General features: G+C 37.4%; 1 protein-coding gene across 1 annotated transcript in view; it reads left to right on the plus strand.

Annotated features, from left to right (window-relative positions):
* Positions 1–24,642, plus strand: part of LOC150087212 (coiled-coil domain-containing protein 130 homolog) — a 121,803-nt gene that overhangs the window by 52,146 nt on the left and 45,015 nt on the right. The window contains exons 3-4 of the mRNA XM_090372408.1: positions 3,723–3,897; positions 22,971–23,055. Of these exons, the coding sequence (XP_090228534.1) occupies positions 3,723–3,897; positions 22,971–23,055 (260 nt within the window). The remainder of the gene's footprint in view (positions 1–3,722; positions 3,898–22,970; positions 23,056–24,642) is intronic.

Below are 24,642 nucleotides of genomic sequence, written 5' to 3' on the forward strand. Positions count from 1 at the left end.
CTGGACCTGAAATCCCAGACACCTTCCTTTCCAGGCTGCTGCACGTAACCAATAGTAGCTATGCAAAAATCACTTTGACCTCTGCCTGTGGCTCTAGTTAAAATATTAGTTTGTGTATCACCCCCCAAGCTAGCAGTGTTGCCTGGTCCTCTTCCACCAATCCTTCTTCAACAGCATATTTCCCATTTCCCTGAGAATAGAGTCACCAACAATAACTATCTCCTGTGGGACCAGGGCATTCTGACTTGTAGATTGCCTCTGTGTTGTCTGATACACAACAGTTAGTTCTGGCATGGAGTTGGGCAGCTGAGAGCTTGATAGCCCCCCCCCCCCATTTTAATTCCTTTGAGGGCATCTACCCTGATCGTCAAACTCTCATAGCCTTCAATCAGAATGCTGAGTTGGCGCCTAATTTCTTGACACTGTGCACCTAGCACACACAAAGACATCCTCCTTTGGCTATGGCCTCAATACCTCATTTTTCCTGTCATCCTTGAAACCACAGTGTGACCACACGCAATTAAATAATGTAAAGGCAGTGCTCTGTAAATGCCACGAAGCATGCACCAATCTGTAATTCATAAATTGCTCTTAACACATGGGATTTCTATAAATTAATGTTAATGGTAGAGTACTTTTATGCTGATTGAGATATTGGAGTAGCACCTCTGATTTATCAGGAATGACTATAAACACATCATCCATATATTTTCCAGAGCCTCGCCAATATCAGCATTAGTGAATAAGCTGGAAACCTCAGAGATATCAACCATCACCTGTAATGAGTGGTCACAAAAAAGGAGGATACCCAATTTCAAAAAACAGCCAAAATCCATAAGACTGGAGCTTGTTCAGATCAAACATGATCAAATGCTTTAGAAATGTCAAGAGCAGCTGCTTAACATGTGCAAACTCAAGGAGTGGATCAACTAGAATGTTTCAGGACAGTTTAGGAGTTGGCAGTTGATGGATTTCTCCCTTATTTTGCATGGACAGGAGGTATTCGTCATCCCTTTTTGGAACTGGCTGGATATGAACAAATTTCCAGGTAAGCGAAAAACACCAGTGGAATATGAAAGTGCAAAAATGGGACACAGAATAGGGGCAAACTCGAGAGTACAGGTTTCAAGAGAAAGGTGATAAATGCCATTAGGATCTAGAGCTTTCTTGGAATCAGGGTGGTTCTGAATTGTTCTAACGTCCTTCTGAAGAAAGATGTATTTATTGGGATGGTAGGAAGTTCTTTACTGATATCTTTGAAACAAGAGTAAAAAGAAAAGTAGGCTGCTAGTAAGTCAGCTTTATCTTTAGCTGAGGATGCAATAGAACTATCAAGTTGTAACAGAGATAGGAGTATAGCTGGAGCAGAAATTGCAGCCAGTGTTCTGGCCAGACAGCTGAAAGCTTGACTGCCATTTGGGGAAGAACAGGGGCGGGCTGTTCTGAGGGTTCCAGGGATGTACTGCACCCAGGCATCAATGTTCAAGGGCACCTGAAACTCACATATGCGTATGAAGAAAGTTTTAAGGGGGAGCACCAAATTGCAATTTGCTCCTGGGTGCCATATTCCCTAGGAACTCCCTTGGAGAAGAATCAGGTTTTTAACTGTTATTACCCAGTTCAAAATTTGCATTTGGATTGATTAATGACTATTAAAACTTATGAGCTTTAATGTAGGCAGAAAAGAAGCTGGAGATTGGATACAGGTCAATTAAAGTGATACATTCTTATCCTGAACAGCCTTATACATTTATTGAAAAACCAAGGTTTAGATAAAGGACAAAATTTGAGTGAATGCAGAATTAAAGATTTCATCCCTACAAGAATAATTTCATGACATGATTTGAACAAACATTGGGATCGGAAGATTTAAAACAGTAGTCCAACCATGGAAAAGAGAAATAGAAATCATGCAGAGCAGGCTGCACTGAAGAAGAAGAAGAAGATTATCACTAAGTTGTGATTTGAGAATGATTAACATTGACTGTATACTTTATTGTTTTTCTAGGATTATTCAGGAAACTTAGATATCCTTTTACTTGTTTATTTCTCTGACCAAAATACAGAGGAATTTAAATCAATGCACGATTTAAATTCCTCTCTGTATATTTTAAATGGTAGTTTTTGCCTGCCTGAATTTCAGGTTCTTCTGTTTTCAGTTTAGTATATAAAAATTGGATTTAAAAAAAAATCCAATTTTTGGAATGCTGCCCGAGGGTCCAGTACATCTATATTTAAACCTAAAAAACTGTGATTTAAACAGATGTGGCACACTATGGCCACAAATGCCGATGCACCTAATAAATCCCCAAACAAACATTAAATAGATGTAACTTTGCAAACACCTACTGTTCCTAATAGAATTCACAGCATTAAGGTAAAAGCAGAAGATTTAGCTGTTGCTGAACAACTTAAATTTGTTGAAGTTTATTATAGTTGCCTTCCTGTAAAATGTATTACAAACTAGACTTGCATTAAAGCATATATATTGTGGTCTGTTTCTGTTCAGTTGAATGTTACATGAAGAATTTGAAGGTATTGAAAATTCTCTAATATTAATATAATTAAAAAAAAAAAAAAAAACAGAATTTTAACAACCAAAATACCATAAAGGTTCTAACTTCTATGATGAAGTTGGCTTCTTCAATTATTCAGTACATATATTACAATGTTGCAGGGCCTCCTTTTATGGGAAAAATTTGGCTCATTTTAGCATTATGAGCCAAATAAGATATTTTAATTTTAGTGTGTGTCTGTATCTACAGATTTATCTATCATATACATATATATATATATTTTTTTTTTTTTTTTTTTATATTACAGATTAGAAATAATATTATAAAATAGATATAAATTAACAATCCTATTTTCTTTTTACATACTTGGAGATATATATATACAGGGTAATTCACTATCAGTGCAACAAACTTGCAGGAGGTGTAGGGGGCACAAAGAAGAATCAGAATCACATAGCATTGCAGGGTCCGAAATGCCTTCGTCATGCGGTAGAGGACGTTGAACGGGAGGTCGCGTGAACAGCGATCCCACTGGAAATCAGCATTTGCGAACCGTTTCTGTTGAAGAAACCAAGTAGCAAAAGTCCTCCGGAGTGGATAATCCGCAGGCTCCAATGATTGGACACGTTGCAGATGTTATGAACTCATTTGGTTTCTTGACAGTATCCTCCATACAGTGGATTGGGAAATACCCAATCGTTGACCTGTCGCCCGAGTACTCATACTCGGATTGCCTTCTGCAAGACGTTTGACATTCTCCTCATTGTCTGGCATCCTCGTCGTTTGCTCTCGATTCATGGTACCTCTCGTGAAACAACCAGTCTCATGTAACCTTCTGTGCACACGTGCGAAAATCGCATGATGAAGAGCATGCCTGTGCGGGAAACGTTCCTGGTACAAGCACAGAGCGGCGCGCGCGTTACAGTCTGCAGCTCCATATGCGAGGTGCATGTCGGCCAGTTCAACGTTTGAATACTCGTTCATCCTACTGCCTCGGGAACCTGTTCGCAAATGCTGACTTCCAGCGGGATCGCTGTTCATGCGACCTCCCGTTCAACGTCCTCTACCGCATGACGAAGGCATTTCGTACCCTGCAATGCTATGTGATTCTGATTTGTCTCTATGCCCCCTATACCTCCTGCAAGTTTGTCGCACTGGTAGTGAATCACCCTGTATATATATACAATTTTTTTTTTTCCCTCACAGATTTGAAATGCCATTCAATATTTGGTGTGGAGGCTGTGGAAGCCATATAGGTATGGGTGTGAGGTATAATGCAGAAAAATCTAAAGTTGGAATGTACTATACAACGCCAGTCTATAAATTTCGGATGAAATGCCATTTGTGTGACAATCATTTTGAAATCCAGACAGATCCTAAGGTAAATTTCCTGTAAAAAAACTTAGTTACTGTAACTGTTGTGTTTGAATTAAGTCCTTTAATCCTTTTGCAACTACCTGTTTGTATTCAAATAATTTTGTTTATATAGCATATTACATTATTTGGCCAAATGCAATGATGCCTTAAATCATAATTATTAACCAATAAGAAACATTATAAAACTTAGAAAACATATAATAGCACAGGTTTAGATTAACTTAACATATGTATATGCTTTATAGACATATTGATGCTTACAAGAAAATTATTTTGTATATTGTAGCAAATTTTCTTCTCACAACTGGAATTTAATAAATCTCATGCATTTGATTTATTGAGTTCCATTGACCATACAAGCAGTTCATTTTTCCTCAGTTAAAGCAGGATCTGAATAAAATTAACTTATAAATAAAAATGAGAGTGGAGATATGCTATAGGCTAGAATATTATGAAGAGAATGATGAGAACCTCTACATGTAGATGGAATGAGTGAACAAGTGTGAATGCCAACAGCATTTCTTAAATGGTATAACACAACTATGATAAAAGAATGGGGGGAGCAAATCCAACCCTGCACTTGGACCTCTGGATAACATTGCATGGGCCTGGAATAGCAGCATGGATTGGTTGAGTATGTGCTTGTTATCTTCAGCATGCCTGTCCATACATATTGTCAAGTTGTTATAATATGAACAGGTAATCATGCTGAAGATAATGGGAGCATACTCACTTTCCAACCTGCTTGTGAGTAGGATTGGCGTCTCCGTAGCCAGGTGGGGAAGAGCAACAGTGTTTAAAAAAAAAAAAAAAAAACAGAATTTTAACAACCAAAATACCATAAAGGTTCTAACTTTTTCACACATTTTTTGATTAGACCAGGGTTCGAGCCCATGACCACCAAATACGGAGGATGCGGAAAAGTTAGGGAATGACCACTGCATAACTCCGGAGCAATATGGCCTTAGTTGCTAGTTATCCTAAAAACCACATAACAACAACAACATGAGTAGGATCAGGTTAAACACCTTTACACAAAATAAATTGATTAAAAAATATATTGTTAATTTTTTTTCTTTTCTTTTCTAAATTTTTGCATTCCTCCCATTTAAGTGAACCAAATTTCTCTTAGTTTCCTAGACCTTTTGCCTTGTTGATTTGCTTAGATTTCGGGCTATTGTATGCAGTTTGTCAATTTGTAGCCATCAATTTTCTTTCACCAGATTATCATATACACTGCACTGAACTGTCATACATTGAATTGTCTTACATTCATTGATGTGATACCCTATCGTTCATTCACTTGAGAATTTATAAGTGTAATCTATAATCTACAGTCTAGAATCAAATTCTGTAAAATATAATGCTATATTCATTATTATATTGTTCCTGACAGTATATTCTTTAGTCTGTCAATAGGATCTGCCACTTAGCATATAGGCGCCTCCAAAGCCAGGTGGGCAGGAGAAGCAGTGCGTAGCACACGCTTCTTGATTAGACCGGGGTTCGATCCCGTAACCACCAAATATGGAGGGTGCGGAAAGTTTGGGGAATGACCACCGCATATCCCCGGAGCAATATGGCCTTGCTAATGCTCCTAAAAACCAAACAACAACAACAGCTACTTAACATATGTTTCTCACCTTAATTTTTCCCAGCTTCCTAAAACATAGTTATCCATTGTAATCAACTTATTGCACCACCCCCATAAAATATAAAACTTGCATTAGCTTTAGTTTGGTAAGCTCTAGGTGTAATTTTTTGAATATGAGAGAAATATTAAATATTTTTACTTATTTCCCCTTACATAAAAATGTATAATTCAGTGCATTTATGAAAGTTCATTTAAATTTTATATTAGTGTATTTTTTTAGTGTATTTTTATAGTGTATTTTTATATTTATATTAGATATATTTATATTAGTGTATTTTTATATTTATATTAGATCTGCTTTATCACTGTTTATCATTATTTTATTTATTATAATTATTATTATTATTATTAGCCATATGGTACAAGGAAGCCTGAAGCTTATCCTGCACCAGCTAAAAAAAAAAAAAAAAAAAAATTTGAACTACCCAGAAAGAGAGAGAGAAATTAAAGGCAATCAATGAGGAAGAGAAGAATCATGATATCTAGCTCAGGACCCTGGGTGTGCCAAGCCCATACTCACCAGATGTGAGCCCCTGGGGTTATTTCCATTTAAGTTCATCCCTGTTGACATCAAAAGTTGACAAGAGTTCATAGGTGGAACTGCACGTAGCCCACATACCAGCTTGATATGGCTGGTCTGCCTCAAGGGTGCTGTTTTCATTACTATTTCATCAAACTTTATAATTTTGAGAATTTTCTTCCTCTTTTAGAAGATGCAAACATATAACAAGTTAGCATTAGTAGAGGCATATGATGCAAGAAAACAAGCTTATATAGCTTGCTTTCTTGCATCATATTTTTCATCAGCACAAAACAAAAAACCCTTCCCATTTCACCCATCCATTCATTCCAAATGTTTGTCTAGTTCTAGTTCTGCCTTGAACTTATTTAAGTTGCTGACCTCCACTACAACAGATGGAAGTTTGTTCCATCTATCAACCACCTGCTGGCTAAAGGCGAATTTCTGCACATCTATTCTATAATTGTCTTTCTTTTCTGAGCAGTGCAGATGGGCTGCAAGAGTAGCTCATGGAGTATTGTCAATGATATACAGGAATTTTTCCAGCAGGGATAAGGAGGTGATTATTCCCTTGTATAAGGCAATGGTCAGGCCACACCTAGAGTACTGTATACTGGTCTGGAGGCCTCATTTCAAGAAGGATGTAGAGCTGCTGGAACGAGTACAGAGAAGGGCAACAAGATTAGTGAATGGAACAAAGGGGTGCTCTTACGAAGAAAGGCTTAAGTTTTGCAAATTACAGTGTCTGGAGACTAGGCACCAGCGAGGTGATCTGATAAAGGTGTATAAAGCCTTGAATGGTTTGAGCATGCTCAATGCTGATGGGATTCTTCCTCTATCTCAGAATAATCACCTCAGAGGGCATAAATTCAAATTGAGGAAAGACAGATGTAGGATAGACGTGCGGAAATTTGCCTTTAGCCAGCGGGTGGTTGGTTGGTGGAACAGACTTCTATCCCTTGTCGTGGAGGTTGATAGCCTAAATAAGTTTAAGGCTCAGCTGGACAGGTATTTTGAACGAACAGAGGGGTGAAGTGGAAGTGGGTTTTTTTTTTTTTTTTTTTTGGCTGATGCTGCATAAGCTTGCTTTCTTGCATCAAATGCCTCTACTAATGCTAATGCTAATGTGCCACAGTATCAAAAGCTTTCCTAAAATCCAAGTATATGATATCAAAATTATTCTTTGCATCTAGTTCCTTTGTGACCACATCATAGTATACAATCAAATTTGGCAGACAAGATTTTCCCTTAACAAACCCATGCTGTGTCTGAACTATAACTGCAACTGTGTCTAGATGATCCTGCATTGCTTTCTTAACCAGTGACTCCAATATTTTCCCTGGAACAGAAGTTAAACTAGCAGGTCTGTAATTACCCGTGTCACCCTTTGATCCACTTTGTGAATTGGGGACACATTTACACACCTGCAGTCCATGGGAACCTCCCTTGAGTACAAGGAAGCTTTCATAATTATGGCTAAGGGTTTGCTTACTTTCTTTGCTGCTTCCTTTAATATAACTGGATAGATCCCATCCACCCCAGGTGGATGGGATCTATCCAGTTATATTAAAGAAAGAAATTGTTCTGGCCTCCCATTCCCTATAGACCTCCTCATGTGTAAATGTAGATGCAAAATATTCATTGTTTGTCAGCTACCTGAGCAGGTTCGTTAACGGTTGAATCATCAATGTCAAGTAGACCAATCTGATTCTTCTTTTCCTTCTAGAGCAGCGTTTCTCAAACTGTGTTCTGTGAGATCTGAACAAGTGTTCCGCAAAAAATCGTAATTAATAAAAAAAATAAAGTAAATAAATTTTTGCTTATTTGTGTGGACACCACTTTTGTATCATTATAATTTTTAACATTTTTTTTTTTTTTTTTCAGTTATTAATATGCTGGCATAAACTAATAATCAAATAAATCGCGGAACACTTTATTTTGGCGGGCTTTTTCATAGAGAAGTATGCGTTGAGGTAATGACATCTACTAAAAAGTAGTAAGGTAGTGATCTAATATGCCATTTGTATGCAATTTAGCCTGGATTATATACGGACTGAAGGAGAGAGGGAAGTGAACCAATATCATAACTAAACTCTCTTCCTTGTTTAAATTTTTTTTTTTTTTTATAATTTCAGTATTTCAAAATACTATTATTAAAATAAATGATCATGGATTTGTGGTTTAAAAAAGGAACTTTAAAACTTGAAGCAAGTGCTTCTAGTATTGCAACTGTGGTCAATGAAAAGGAACACAATATTGTCACATTTCAAAGTGAAGATGAACAATCACAGCCTTTTGTTCTCTAAAAATTTGAAGTGATAAAAACCGGAACCAACTAATAAAAAGACAAAAACAAAAGTATGATGACGGTTATTTGATTTTCGGCTTTACATGTGTTGGAAATAAAGATGCTCCTGGCGCACAGTGCATTTTATGTAATAAAATATTACAGTTCTTCGGCTCCCACTAAACTTGTTTCTTAAGTGTTTCGTCAATATATTGTGAGATGAAAAGTGTTCTGTGGCTAAAAAAGTTTGGGAAACGCTGTTCTAGAGTTTACATAAGTAAAAAAGTCTTTACTGTTTTTCTTTGCATTGTTTGCCAAAAATTTCTCGTAATCTGTCTTTTCTTGCCTAATGTCCTTTGATACTTGATTGCAGACTATCTTATTCTACCATAGGCATCTGTGTCTCCTGATAATTTATATGCATCCCATGCATTTCCCTTCCCTGCCACAAATCTCATTAGGTCATCTGATATCCATTTAGACCTAAATCTTGAACAGTATTTCTTAGTTGGTATGAAAAGCCTAGTATCTTCCAAGATTAATTCCTTGAATGCTTCCCATTTAGGATTTGCTGTTGGTAACATCATCAGTTGATCCCACTGTATAGAATTTAAAAACTCCCTGAGACCACTGTAGTCACATTTACGTTAATTATTGATACATTGAGAAACTCTGTGGTTAAATTTATACCAAACAATTAATTGAATATTTAAAATTTTCAGTACCTTGAAGACATTTAACTTACAGAAGAAATGCCATTGAAATTTATTGTAAAAAATTTTCGGGTACCATTAAATGAAACCTACTTCCCCATTATGCATAGCATGCTTGGCATGTTCAAAATCAATTACTAAAAATTTTATATTCTGAAAATTTTACAACAGAGGTCTTGAGTACCAAAAATACTGAAATTGTTCACGAAATAAAATTGTTCCCTCGAGTGCCTGAAAAATGCTAACTGATTACGATATAAGGGATCCCCAACTGATGACCACCCATCTCACGCTGCCCTCCCCTGCATTTACAACCATGTTTTTCATTTCTAGACAGCCCCTAATCCCCCTTCTCCTGCAGCTCACAACAGAATATTACAAGGCTCAATGTATCAGCCAGAGCCATTTTTTCCAGACTCTCTGATGTGCAGCTGCAACTTGAACCGCACATCCTCCTGCCAGTGTAAATTACAACTAAGTCCAACATAACTTAACCTAACCAGTTTTTGTGTATTTATTTAGTATAAATATACACTGGTTAGGTCGGATTAGACTTACTTGTAACTTACACTAATGGGAGGGTAATAGACAAGTACCATTTATTTTTATGCATTTTTAACTTTTATGTTCTCCACCATCTCTAAGAAAAGGAAAACCTTTTCACAAAGGGGAAAAATCAACCAAGTGGAGTTTTTGGATATAGTGGTAGGGAATTCAAATTTTTTAATTGAGGTAGCTAGGTAGCTCTAACGCATAATTATATAGTAATACGCTTCACTGTTTCTATTTAATAGTTTCTATTCAAATACTATTGATATTTAATTTATTGATTTTATTAATTTAAACTACCATGCCCCAGACTAGAGCAGCAAAGCAACGGGCACAAAGTGGCAGGAGTGCTGTGAATCGGGGGAGAACTGAGGGGGGCAATTCTCCAACGCATCACAGCCTAAAAAAATGTGCAACTTGTGAAATGTTTGCCGAACTCTCTAGAACGGAACATGATATTGCCATGGGGGATGTCTTTGTGTGTGCGCGATGTAAGGAGTGTAAGGAAATCAGGCGACAACTCAGCGTTGTTATGGGCCTATATGAGAGTTTGAAGGACAGGGTGGATGCCCTTGAAAGATCTAAATTGAGGGGCCCATCAGGCTCTCAGCTGCCCAACTCAACGCCAGAGCTCACTCCTGGGCATCAGGCAACACAGCGGCAATCTCCAAAGCAGAATGCGCTGGTCCCAAAGGAACTAGTTATTGTTGGTGACTCTATTGTCAGGGAGACGGGGAATATATTTTGTAAAAAGGATAGGTGGAACAGGACCAGGGTATGTCTGCCAGGGGCAAAGGTTGATGATGTTGTAGAGCGGATATCATCTTTCAAGGGCACAAAAGGTGATATAGTTGTACACGTTGACACTAATGATATTAAGAGTAGGAGACCGGCGGAATTACTCAACAAGTACAGGTCACTGTTGAAAAAAAGCCGTGAAGTAGGGTTGAATTTGAAAGTGTCTGCAATTCTGCCCAGACACGATAGGAGGGAGTACATGATGAGAACCTTGTCGATCAATTCGGCCCTGGAAAGATTGTGCAAGGCTCAAGGGGTAGAATTTTTTTCAGCCTGGACTGTACTTGTTAACAGGAGAGATTGCTTCTACAGGGATGGGATACACTTAAATAGAAAGGGTGCAAGAATATTTGCTGATGCTATCGAGGCAGTGTTAGGTGGGTCGGAAAACTGCTAGTTTGGGGGGATACAAAGACTAATAGTTTAACAGTAACCGCAGGCAGAGGTGAAGGTGATTCTTGCACAACTTCTATTAGAATAAGAAGCGACCTGGAGCGAGGGGTGTTGGGGGTTTCAGGGACGGATGGCAGTCATCATGGAATAGTTGGGTATATGGGATGTGTTAGGGTAACAAGGAATAGGCATAGGAGCATGTATGCTTGCATGTATACCAATGCTACAAGTATAGTAAATAAATTTGATGAATTTGAAGTGTTGGTCAAGACATCAAAGGCGGATATTGTTGGGATAGCAGAGACGTGGTGTCACAAAGATATAAGGAATGCAGAACTGGAATTTGGGGAGTACAATGTGTACAGAAAGGATAGACAGGACAGAAAGGGAGGGGGTGTTATGCTGTTAATTAAGAAAAACATAAAATCAAAGGAAGTGCACCCAGTTAATATAGATGAACAGTGCTCTGTTGAGTCAGTTTGGTGTGAGATAAGCACTGCGAAAGGAAAAATAAGAGTAGGAGTGTGTTATAGGCCTAATGACTTGAATGAGTACAATGAACAATTGTACAGAGAAATAGAGTGGGCCAGTAAATCAGAATGTCTTATAATAGGGGATATTAACTTCCCAGATATTGACTGGAACTTGTGGGTTGGTCACTCACACACTAGTCAGACTTTTGTGGAGTTATTGGATGATTGTTTTCTGCAGCAGCATGTTCGAGAGGCAACCAGAGAAAGTAACACTCTTGATCTGGTTATCAGCAGTGATCATTCGTGTATTAAGAATTTGCAGATAAAGGAACCACTAGGTGGCAGTGATCACATTGTGCTGAAGTGGGATTTACTCAAAGAGGTAACTACCGTCAGGGGTAAAGGAAAGGGTTTTTGCTTCTGTAAAGGGGAGTACAGTGGTCTCAGACAGTTTTTAAATTCTGTACAGTGGGATCAACTGACGATGTTACAAACAGTAAATTCTAAGTGGGAAGCATTCAAAGAATTAATCGTGGAAGCTACTAGACTTTATATACCGATTAAGAAATATTTCAAGGTTTAGGCCTAAATGGTTATCAAATGAACTAATGAGACTCGTGACAGAGAAGAAAAATGCATGGGATGCATATAAATTATCAGGTGACGCAGAAGCCTGTGGCAGATATAAGCTAGTCTGTAATCAGGTCACAAAGGAGGTTCGGCAGGCGAAGGCGGATTACGAGAAATCTTTGGCAAAAGATGCTAAGAAAAACAGCAAAGATTTCTTTACTTATATAAACTCTAAAAGGAAGGGGATGAATATGATTGGTCCACTTGACATCGATGGTTCGACTGTTGATGATCCTGCTCAGATAGCAAACAAACTGAATGAGTATTTTGCATCTACATTCACACGTGAGGAATTATTACAATTTGAAAATGGAAGAAGGTTATCAAATTGTAGCAGTGTGCTTAATGATTTTGTAATAACTGAGAGCAAAGTGGAGGAGAAATTGTTGAAGTTAAACATAAGAAAGGCACCTGGGGTGGATGGGATCTATCCAGTTATTTTAAAGGAGGCGGCAAAGCAACTAAGCAAACCCTTAGCCATAATTATGAGAGCATCCTTGGACTCAGGGGAGGTTCCCACGGACTGGAGATGTGCAAATGTGTCCCCAATTCACAAAGGTGGATCGAAGGGTGACACGAGTAATTACAGACCAGTTAGTTTAACTTCTGTTCCGGGTAAAATAATGGAGTCGCTGGTTAAAGATGCATTGCAGGATCATCTAGACAAGACTGCAGCAATAATTCAAACACAGCATGGGTTTGTTAAGGGAAAGTCTTGTCTGACAAATTTGATTGGTTATTATGATGTGGTCACAAAGGAACTGGATGCAAAAAATAATTTTGATATCATATACTTGGATTTCAGGAAAGCTTTTGACACTGTTGTGCATGGAAGACTACTGTACAAATTGGAGCAGAATGGTATTAAGGGTAAGTTGCTACAATGGATAAAAGGATGGTTAAGTGGGAGAAGACAGAGGGTGGTAATCAATGGGTGCTGCTCTTCGTGGACTAATGTTATTAGTGGAGTCCCACAGGGTTCGGTGTTGGGTCCACTGTTGTTTTGTGTATTTATCAATGATATTGATGAAGGTATATCAGGCTTAATGTCGAAGTTTGCAGATGACACAAAGGTTGGCAGGGTTGTTAATGACAGTAATGGCAGTGTGCTACTGCAACAGGATCTAGATAATTTGGGCAGATGGGCTAAGAAGTGGCAACTGAAGTTCAACCTTGACAAATGCAAAGTACTGCATATGGGTAGAAGTAACCCCAGAGAAACGTACCAACTGTGTGGTACTACACTTAAGGTGGTAGAAAATGAAAAAGACCTGGGAGTAATTGTGCAGTCAGATATGAAGTTTTCTGAGCAGTGCAGACAGGCTGCTAGGGCGGGTCATGGGGTTTTGTCAATGATATATAGGAATTTTGCTAGCAGGGAAAAGGAGGTGATTGTCCCTCTGTATAAGGCAATGGTCAGGCCACGCCTTGAGTACTGCGTACAGGTCTGGAGGCCTCATTTTAGGAAGGATGTAGATTTGCTTGAGCGTGTACAGAGAAGAGCAACACGATTGGTGAGGGGAATGAAGGGATTCTCTTACCAAGAGAGGCTTAAGTTCTGCAAATTGCAGTGGCTGGAGACTAGGCACCTGCGCAGTGATCTGATTGAGGTCTATAAGGCCTTGAATGGGTTGAGCACGCTGAATTCTGATGGGATCCTTCCACTTGTTCAGATTACCAACCTACGGGGACATAAGTTCAAATTAAGAAAGGACAGATGTAGAATAGATGTGCGGAAATTTGCCTTTAGCCAGCGGGTGGTTAATTGCTGGAACAAACTTCCATCTGTCGTTGTAAAAGTTGATAGGTTAAATAAATTTAAGGAGGAACTGGACAGGCATATGGAGGGAATGGTGTGATTTTTTTTTTTTTTTTTTTGTCTGATGCTGCATAAGCTCCTACACTTGCTTTCTTGCATCATGTGCCACTACTACTACTACTACTACTTCAAAAAATTTTGAAGCTTTACAATTCAGGCATAAAAGTTGGCTAAATTTGAGTTGTCTCATTCAACTGGCTATAATTTTGTATGATTTTGAAGGATAAGTTTAAATATTTAAAAGAAGGCCAGCACAAACAATACTACTTAGAAAACTTGGGCTCGTTTTAAAGGTGTAAAACTTTAATTTAATTTTAATTTTGTGGATAAATCAGATACAGTTCATGCATGATCCTCTCAATCAAGCAATGGTTTCAGCTATGGCTAAGTCTAAGTCTCATCGAGCTACTTAAGAATAAACATGATGAAACATTCAAGGACAATTTTGTATGAGATGCTTGATCACTTTAGGAAGAGAGTTAGTCTCCTCAAAGCCTCAGCAAGTTAGTCCAGTCTATTGAGAAAAGCTCCTTGCCTGAAATCTCTCAATCAATCATCCCTGCTCTATCCCTTCTCCACTTGCAAGATTAGATTGCAAAAATCCAAGTGAAGTTCCATTTCCCCTTCTGCTTTTCTCCAATTAACATCCAAATATATGTGATAAGCAGCTTTAAAATTATTATTTTCTGTGCTTTATCTTTGTATTCAGTGTTTTAATTAATAAATGTTTGTAAAGGCACATAATAGTTTTATTTAGTTTTCCCCTAATTTTCTGCTCAGTTTTGTATTTTTACAATATGAAATGGGTTTCCAGGGATTGAATTGCCATTGCATCTGTAGTTAGTAAAAGTTTGACTTACAGCAACTCTTGAACCAGTTAGGTTATGAAAAAGGGATATTGTCTATATTCAGGGTGAAGAAATGAAAAATTACTTAATGGGGAAATATTTGATATGTAATGAACAACTTGTAAATACTTCAAAAAATGGCCTGAACTCTTCACTAAATTCAAATTTATGGAATAGATAATTTTAAAAAGAGTGCACTAGTTTAAGAGGATACAAAATATGTCTAAAAGTGTTATTGATATCAGATTTGAAATTATCAGAAACTTATTGTTTAGTCAGTTTTTGTTGCTTAAAAATTTCATTTTAGAAGAGCTGAAAGAGAACAGTGATGACTTGGTTAAGAGATTTTGATACAATCAATGGTATTGTTTTTTTCTGAAGTTTGTACTTCAAGAGAAATTAAAATTCTGTGGAAATTAAAAAAATTGTGGCTTTTTGTTTGCCATTCTGGCACATTATTGGAAACATTGAAAAAACATATTTTAGAAATAAATGTTCACCAGATGAGTTAAACCATCTGGATGTAAAACCCATTAATTCCTTTATGTCATGTAAATTCAACATAAATCTAATATCTAAATATTTTATAAAATGATCAAGATATATTAGGACAGATAGAAATTCAATAAAAATTTGCATAACAGAATTTATTCAAATAAACCTTTGACTCAAACATTCGACCCCTGATTTTTTTTTGCTATGCTGCTTCATATGTACTAATGTAATTATTTTGTTGATTTATTAAACCATAATTTCTCTTCTGTAAATATTCCTTGTTCATTTTTGGAGTGGATATTACCTAAGCATGACCAAGTTCTTATTGTCTCAAGTTTTTTTTTTTTTTTTTTAATTGTCCTGGATTCTTGACTTTAAAAGTAATTTTTTGTCCCAGTTGTGGCTATTAGCATTGGGTACCCTACCCTAAATGGAACACTGCTACTCATGGGGGCATCTAATTCTGGTTTTTATTATAAAATTTACTTTTCAGATTTTTTTTTTTTTTGCTGAATTGGAAATATTTTCATTAATTATGATTTACATAGTTTGTCCTATTCCTGAAATTTCTTGTTCTCTGTCTGGCTTTTCATCTTACAACCACCATACTGAAATGCAGTTTTCAGATAAAATACACAACAATCATATGTATTTTTTCTGAAAACTGCATTGACCAAATTGTAGAATACGTTAGATGCAGGATATTTATTGTCCTTGTTCATTCTTATTAATCATCACCTTGAACAGTGGGAGAATGGCTGAATTTATGGTTCTTGAATAAGGGATATTTGTACACTTAAAGTAATTATAAAAATTATAGAATCTACTTGCGTTGTCCATTATTCACCAAACAACTTCTCATCATTCTTACTTAGACTTAGGTCCACTTGTGCAACTCGGTACATTGTGCAGCAAGTGTTCTCCAACAGACACGATTGGCTACAACAGCCCCTGCTTCTTCCCATGTGATACCATTGCTTTGCAAGTCTTCTTAAAACATCATGCTCGTGCTTGGTGGTCTGCCTCTTCCTGTCAGGTGGTATCCATCATATTATGGTCTTTGTGTGCTGCTGGTCTGGTAGATGCAGAATGTGTCCAGCAAGGCGCATCCTGCATTCTGTCACAATATATTGCAGACTGTGCAAGCTGCTTCTTCTTAGGATCTTGTTATTGGTAATGCAGTCACAGTAAGTAATGCCAAATATTCTTCATAAGCATTGCTGATGGAACATGTTGAGTTTCTGGCTATTCACGGGATGATGTCCAACAACAATTCACGTGTCCATTTTAGCACTGCCGACCTGCATGGTCTTTGTCTTATCACCACTTATCCTGAGCCCAATTTTACCAGTCACTGTTTTTAAGTTGGTGGTCGTGTCTTGTAGCCATTTTCTTGTTTCTGCTAGCAATGCAAAGTCCAGGTCTGTGAGGTGAGACTGAGCCCAGTTTTACCAGCCACTGTTTTTAAGTTGGTGGTCGTGTCTTGTAGCTATTTTCTTGTTTCTGCTAGCAGTGCAAAGTCCAGGTCTGTGAGGTGAGACTGGGCATTCCATGTGATGCCCAGATTCTGCCCATTCAGTGCTTTTTACATGACAAAGTCCACAGTCAAAAGGAACAAAAAGGATGAAAGAACATAGCCTCATCATATGTCATTGTTGATATTGAAGAAATCAGTGGTGCCGGTGTCAGTCTTCACACAGCAACTGGAGTTTAAGTGGGGATTCCAAAAATTACTGATGTAGCACTGATGGACGACATACATTCCATTAATGCTCCACAGTGACTCTCTATGTCTGCTGTAAAATGCTTTTTTGAAATCTGTAAAGTTAATTGACAGCAGCTATTGGAATTCAACACTCTGTTCAGTGATATTGTACAGTGTGAAGATTTGTTCACTGCATGATCACTCATGGAGAAAACTGGCTAGCTCTTTTTGTAGGGTTTCCTCAGCTGCGGTTTGTAGCCATTTAAGTGAGGCAATACAGAAGACCTTGCCAGGTACTGAAAGGAGCATGATGCCCTTCCAGTTGTTACAATTTGTGATATTGCCCTTCTTCGGCAGTTTGATGATCACTCCTTTCCTCTGCTCATCTGGAACACACTCTGTTTGCCAGCACTCATTCAGCAGTCTTGTTAGCTCTTGTATTATGGTGAATCCACTATGTTTCAGTAGTTCTGCTGAGATTTGGTCTAATCCAACAGCCTTATTGTCCTTCAACATCTGTATCATTTCTGGTCTATGCAGCTGTGACCATACTCAGTATCGCATTCAGTTCACATCCTCAGTATCGCATTCAGTTCACATCCTCATCATTAGTAAATCAAAATGAAAACAGGAAAATGTTATTTTCTGTTGTCATTTTTTTTTAAAATGTTATTTTCTGTTTTCTTCATCATTTAGAGAAAATTTAGAAAATTCATCATTTAGAGAAAATCAGTGGGTAAAAGTATGTGGTAGGACATGATGCATTCCCAAATTCAGAAAAACAACACGGAAATCAGTGACATCTGTCAAATACTATGCAAGTCATGAAAAGTTAGTAATGGGCTACTATTTTTGTGATTTTGTAGCACCATGTGGATTTGAATATATGGTGTATGTAACTTGAAATATGCACACTATTTGTGATTATGGCTGTCTTTAGATTTATAATTACAGTGACTTCTTAATTTACATGAGGGTTACGTTTCAGAATGTCTCACACAATTTAAATTCATGCATAATGTAAATAATCACCAAAAAATGCGATAACAGTTCTATAAGTGTAACTTGTGCATCTGGCTAAAATTACCCCTACCAGTACATAGATTCATTTTCTTTGGTTGGAAGACTGAGCTCTCTAAGAAAAATGATGAGCAACCAAAGAGATTCATTCATCTTTATTGATTACTTTATTGATTATTTTTTTTGTACAGTAATATGTTAACTGTAACCGACAAAAAAGTACAACACAAAGGAATGCAAAGTTAGTTGCTTTGCATGTTGCCACTTCTCACAAAACAATAGTAGCAACCAAGTTCTAGTGAAACTTTACGTTGCACTTTAGAGCTTCATTCAAGATTAGGGTCTTAATCAGCTAACAGATTTAGGCCTTCATCTATAAGATTTAATGCTTTCGATATTCCTTTAATTGTCAGGCTCCATTCTTTAACCTCTGGGCTTTCACTCGCTGCTGCTGCTGCCTCCTCTTGAATGTGATGTTACTCCAGTGCAAACAGATCTTCATTTGACAATTCTTGATGATGGTAATCAGTTAAATCATTGACATCAGTTGCCTCCACTTTGGTGAACCCTAACTTTTTAGCTAGTTTCATGCATTTGTCTTTAGTTTGTGCATAATCTTCATTGGTATCAGAGACTTTGAAGGAATTGCTAAGATCTGGACATATCTTATTCCATGAACTTTGAATACAGTTATGTGGAACTTCACACCATGCAGCATCAATGAATTTTAAAGCATCTTTTTTTATTGAAGGCTCACTAATATTGCTGCACACTCATCTGTTCATTCATGGTCGGGCTTGTCAATTAGATCAGCCAGAATGCACTTTAAATACTGAGCCTTAAAAGATGTAATCATATGTTGGTCCATAGGCTGGAGTATGGAAGTTGTATTTTCCAGGAAAAAAATAATCTTGATATTGGAACAGACATCAACAATACTGGGTAGATGGCTTGTGGCATTATTAAAAATAAGAAAAATGATGAACGGAATTCCTTCTGCCTTGCAGTACACTCCCGATTCTGGTTGTAACTGAGATTCGAAATAAAATTCTGAAAATAACAGCAGTCATCCACCCTTGAGAGTTTGAGTGCCAGTACACGGGCATGTACAGTCTTTCATAACCTTTAATGGCATGAGGGCTTTGATAGTAGTAAATGCACACAGGTTTCAGTTTGTGACCCTCCATATTAGCACCAAACAGAAGTGTTAGCTGATCTTTCCAAGTCAGGTGCAGTCTTTTTAGCAATGGAAATATGTGATCATGCATTTTTTTTTCCAATATAAACCTATTTTGTCGAGGTTATAATTGAGGCCATAAGGGTAATAATAAAAACAAAATAAGTAAAAATAAGCAGAAAAGAAAAAAAATATGCACTTCCAATAGACGACCAATTGACAATCTTCAGAAAAACAAAATGAGAAAATGGCATGCTACGCGTTGGCTTCTCGTGGCGGTTTCTGCAAATATGGTTGCTGCACATTATTTTAAATTAGCATAATTTAAACGCACATAAAGTAGTAGTAGTAGTAGTAGTAGTAGTAGTAGTAGTGGCATGTGATGCAAGAAAGCAAATGTATGAGCTTATGCAACATCAGCCAAAAAAAAAAAAAAAAAAATCACAAAATTCCCTCCAAATGCCTGTCCAGTTCCTCCTTAAATTTATTCAACCTGTCAACTTCCACAACGACAGATGGAAGTTTGTTCCAGCAATTAACCACCCGCTGGCTAAAGGCAAATTTCCGCACATCTAATCTACATCTGTCTTTTCTTAATTTGAATTTATGCCCCCTTAGGTTCGTAATCTGAACAAGTGGAAGGATCCCATCAGAATTCAGCGTGCTCAACCCATTCAAGGCCTTATATACCTCAATCAGATCACCGCGCAGATGCCTAGTCTCCAGCCACTACAATTTGCAGAACTTAAGACTCTCTTGGTAAGAGGATCCCTTCATTCCCCTCACCAATCTTGTTGCCCTTCTCTGTACACGCTCAAGTAAATCTACATCCTTCCTAAAATGAGGCCTCCAGACCTGTACGCAGTACTCAAAGCGTGGCCTGACCATTGCCTTATATAATCACCTCCTTTTCCCTGCTAGCAAAATTCCTATATATCATTGACAAAACCCCATGACCTGCCCTGGCAGCCTGTCTGCATTGCTCAGAAAACTTCATATCTGACTGCACAATTACTCCCAGGTCTTTTTCATTTTCTACCACCTTAAGTGTAGTACCACACAGTTGGTACGTTTCTCTGGGGTTACTTCTACCCATATGCAGTACTTTGCATTTGTCAAGGTTAAACTTCAGTTGCCACTTCTTAGCCCATCTGCCCAAATTATCTAGATCCTGTTGCAGTAGCACACTGCCATTACTGTCATTAACAACCCTGCCAACCTTTGTGTCATCTGCAAACTTCGACATTAAGCCTGATATACCTTCATCAATATCATTGATAAATACACAAAACAACAGTGGACCCAACACCGAACCCTGTGGGACTCCACTAATAACATTAGTCCACGAAGAGCAGCACCCATTGATTACCACCCTCTGTCTTCTCCCACTTAACCATCCTTTTATCCATTGTAGCAACTTACCCTTAATACCATTCTGCTCCAATTTGTACAGTAGTCTTCCATGCGCAACAGTGTCAAAAGCTTTCCTGAAATCCAAGTATATGATATCAAAATTATTTTTTGCATCCAGTTCCTTTGTGACCACATCATAATAACCAATCAAATTTGTCAGACAAGACTTTCCCTTAACAAACCCATGCTGTGTTTGAATTATTGCTGCAGTCTTGTCTAGATGATCCTGCAATGCATCTTTAACCAGCGACTCCATTATTTTACCCGGAACAGAAGTTAAACTAACTGGTCTGTAATTACTCGTGTCACACTTCGATCCCCCTTTGTGAATTGGGGATACATTTGCACATCTCCAGTCCGTGGGAACCTCCCCTGAGTCCAATGATGCTCTCATAATTATGGCCAAGGGTTTGCTTAGTTGCTTTGCCGCCCCCTTTAATATAACTGGATAGATCCCATCCACCCCAGGTGCTTTTCTTACGTTTAACTTCAACAATTTCTCTTCCACTTTGCTCTCAGTTATTACAAAATCATTAAGTATCCTGCTACAATTTGATAACCTTCTACCATTTTCAAACCTTAATAATTCCTCACGTGTGAATGTAGATGCAAAATACTCATTCAGTTTGTTTGCTATCTGAGCAGGATCATCAACAGTCGAACCATCGATGTCAAGTGGACCAATCAGATTCATCCCCTTCCTTTTAGAGTTTATATAAGTAAAGAAATCTTTGCTGTTTTTCTTAGCATCTTTTGCCAAGGATTTCTCGTAATCTGCCTTCGCCTGCCGAACCTCCTTTGTGACCTGATTACAGATTAACTTATATCTGCCATAGGCTTCTGAGTCGCTTGATAATTTATATGCATCCCATGCATTTTTCTTCTCTGTTACGAGTCTCGTTAGTTCATTTGACAACCAAATAGGCCTAAACCTTGAACAATATTTTTTAATAGGTATGAAACTTTTAGTAGCTTCCACGATTAATTCCTTGAATGCTTCCAACTTAGAATTTACTGTTGGTAACATCATCAGTTGATCCCACTGTACAGAATTTAAAAACTGTCGGAGACCACTCTACTCACCTTTACGGAAGCAAAAACCCTTTCCTTTACCCCTGATGGTAATTAAATCTTTAAGTAAATCCCACGTCAGTACACTGTGATCACTGCCACCTAGTGGTTCTTTTATCTGCAAATTCCTAATACATGAATGATCACTGCTGATAACCAGATCAAGAGTATTACTTTCTCTGGTTGCCTCTCGAACATGCTGCTGCAGAAAACAATCATCCAATAAATCCACAAAAGTCTGACTAGTGTGTGAGTGCCCAACCCACAAGTTCCAGTCAATATCTGGGAAGTTAAAATCCACCATTATAAGGTATTCCGATTTACTAGCCCACTCTATTTCTCTGTACAATTGTTCATTGTACTCATTCAAGTCATTAGGCCTATAACACACTCCTACTCTTATTTTTGCTTTCGCAGTGCTTATGTCACACCAAACTGACTCAACAGTGCACTGTTCATCTATATCAACTGGATGCACTTCTTTTGATTTTATGTTTTTCTTTATTAACAGCATAACACCTCCTCCCTTCCTATCCTGTTCATCCTTTCTGTACACATTGTACTCCCCAAATTCCAGTTCGGCATTCCTTATATCTGTGTGACACCACGTCTCCGATATCCCAACAATATCCGCCTTTGATGTCTTGCCCAACACTTGAAATTCATCAAATTTATTTACTATACTTCTAGCATTGGTATACATGCACCTATTCTTATTCTTAGTTACTCTAACACATCCCATATACCCACCTGTTTCACGATGACTGCCATCTGTCCCTGAAACCCCCAACACCTCTCGCTCCAGGTCGCTACTTATTCTAATAGAAGTTGTGCAAGAATCACCTTCACCTCTGCCTACGGCTACTGTTAAACTATTAGTCCTTGTATCCCCACAGGCTATCAGTTTTCCGACCCACCCAACACTGCCTCAATAGATCAGCAAATATTCTTGCACCATTTCTATTTAAGTGTATCCCATCCCTGTAGAAGCAGTCTCTCCTGTTATCAAGTACAGTCCAGGCTGAAAAAATTCTATCCCTTGAGTCTTGCACAATCTTTCCAGGGCCGAATTGATCGACAAGGCTCTCATCATATACTCCCTCCTATCGAGTCTGGGCAGAATTGCAGACACTTTCAAATTCAACCCTAATTCACGGCTTTTTTTCATCAGTGACCTGTACTTGTTATAATTCTGCCGGTCTCCTACTCTTAATATCATTAGTGCCAACGTGTACAACTATACCTTTTGTGCCCCTAAGTAAGAAGTCACTGTATTTTAATTTTATTTTTTCTTAAATACTGTCTTTAAATTTTATTTTTTCTTAAGTACTGTCTTTAAATTTCATTGGAAAATTATCACAAATTAGAAAAATTGCTTCAAAGGCAAAAAAAGTTTGCAACATTCAGGTTTGTATTTAGGTTTAGGATTTATATGACTATCTTTGATTTTTTACAGGAATAATAAAATAATAAATGAGTGTTAATCTCCTTATTCCTGGCCCTCATTCCTAGAATTTGGACTATATCATCTTAAATGGAGCTACTCGGCAGGAACGAAGATGGGACCCAACTCAGAATGAACAAGTTACACCAGAAGGTAAAAACAGAAGACTCATTTCATAGCATTTATTCGCACATGATATAGCAATTAGAAGTAAAATTGAAGACTTTTGTCTAGTTTAATGGTATTTAATTTTTAATTCAGCATTCACTTTTTATTCGACGTACTACCACTTCTACTAAATCAAATGTAGGCATGCTTAGACAACTACAGCTGTGTATATAGGCCGACAGCAAATATATCTGATAGTAAAATTGAAATATAACATTATTGAAACAGTTTTAAATGCGGAATTGATGTTGATTGGCATCCTGAAACATAGGAACAGTATTTTCCTGGGGACCATGAATTTTTATTCAGTATATCGAAAGGACTTTATAGAAAAGTCCTTTCATGATATAACTTATACTACTGGAAAAAAAATAATGATTTCTGCTGCATTTGCAAAACAGAGATTAAATATACACAAGGAGAGTTTTGTAAAGTTTGTGGCTTCAGTATGAAAGGATAGTGTTAAAAATTTCTGTACTTAATGTATAACACTTCAAATAGTAACTGACCAAGTTTCAATTATGTATTTTTGATGTGAAACATCCTTGGAGGCACCTACAACCGAGTAAATCAGATTGGTCACAGTAGTGACATCATACACGGCTTCCACCAGAGGCGTTTCCCATGCTCCCACCACTAGTCTGTGCCAAGCAGTGGTGTAACTACAGTCTTTGCACCCGGGCCAGATCCTTCTGGTGTCACCCCCCCCCCAAATAATGTTATCAACTTGAAAAAAAAAAAGTCTTAAAACTTAATTGATTTTAAGAAATCACAGGAAACTAACGAATGTTAAAAATTCAGTGAATAAAGTATAGCTTATTTACATAGAATTTAATATAATAACAAAAAGAGAAAAAGAGATACAAAATGTGAAAATCAATAACAGAAGAGATTTATAGTTTCCATTTTCTTGTCTTCGTTTCAGCAAATTTATCAATAACCTCATCAAAATTAATTTTACTAGCATATTCATTTTCAGTAGATAATGTTAATATGTTAGACTAGATAATATAATCTAGTCTAACCCATTGATGAGTGGAAGTAATTTTTAATTAATTTTAATATGGAAAACCTTCTTTTGCAGAAGCTATAGATACAGATACTGTTAAAAAGAACCTTAAACATAATAATAAATTTGGTACAGATTCCGAAAAATCCCACTTTTTAATAAACTCTACAAACTGCAAAGCTGTCCACTGTTTTGCTTTCTCAACAGTTATTTTTGCAGCTTGTCGGCCAATTTCTTCATGGAAAAATTCATTAAAAATTTCGATCGACTTTGAAATGTGCATTTCATATTCTTCTTTCCTTGCAACAACCAAATTATATGGTTGGATATTGGCAAACATTGAAAGGATTTCGTCCATCGCTTTCGAACGAACCTCGACAAAACCTGTTCAGTCATATATTAATTCTTCTTGGAGTGCCGAAGAATGCTTCTTTCATCATTTCTCCTGGCATTTTGTTTTTTCATCCTTATTTTTCCTCCTCTTCCTATTTAAATGCCCATTTCCTCAAAGTTGTATTTCGAATTGAAGAGCCCTTTCTATAGTTTTATTTCTTCATTAATAA

The sequence above is a fragment of the Mastigoproctus giganteus genome, chromosome 4 (genome assembly GCF_048544385.1).
Source record: "Mastigoproctus giganteus isolate SK-2022 chromosome 4, ASM4854438v1, whole genome shotgun sequence".
Taxonomy (NCBI): domain Eukaryota; kingdom Metazoa; phylum Arthropoda; class Arachnida; order Uropygi; family Thelyphonidae; genus Mastigoproctus; species Mastigoproctus giganteus.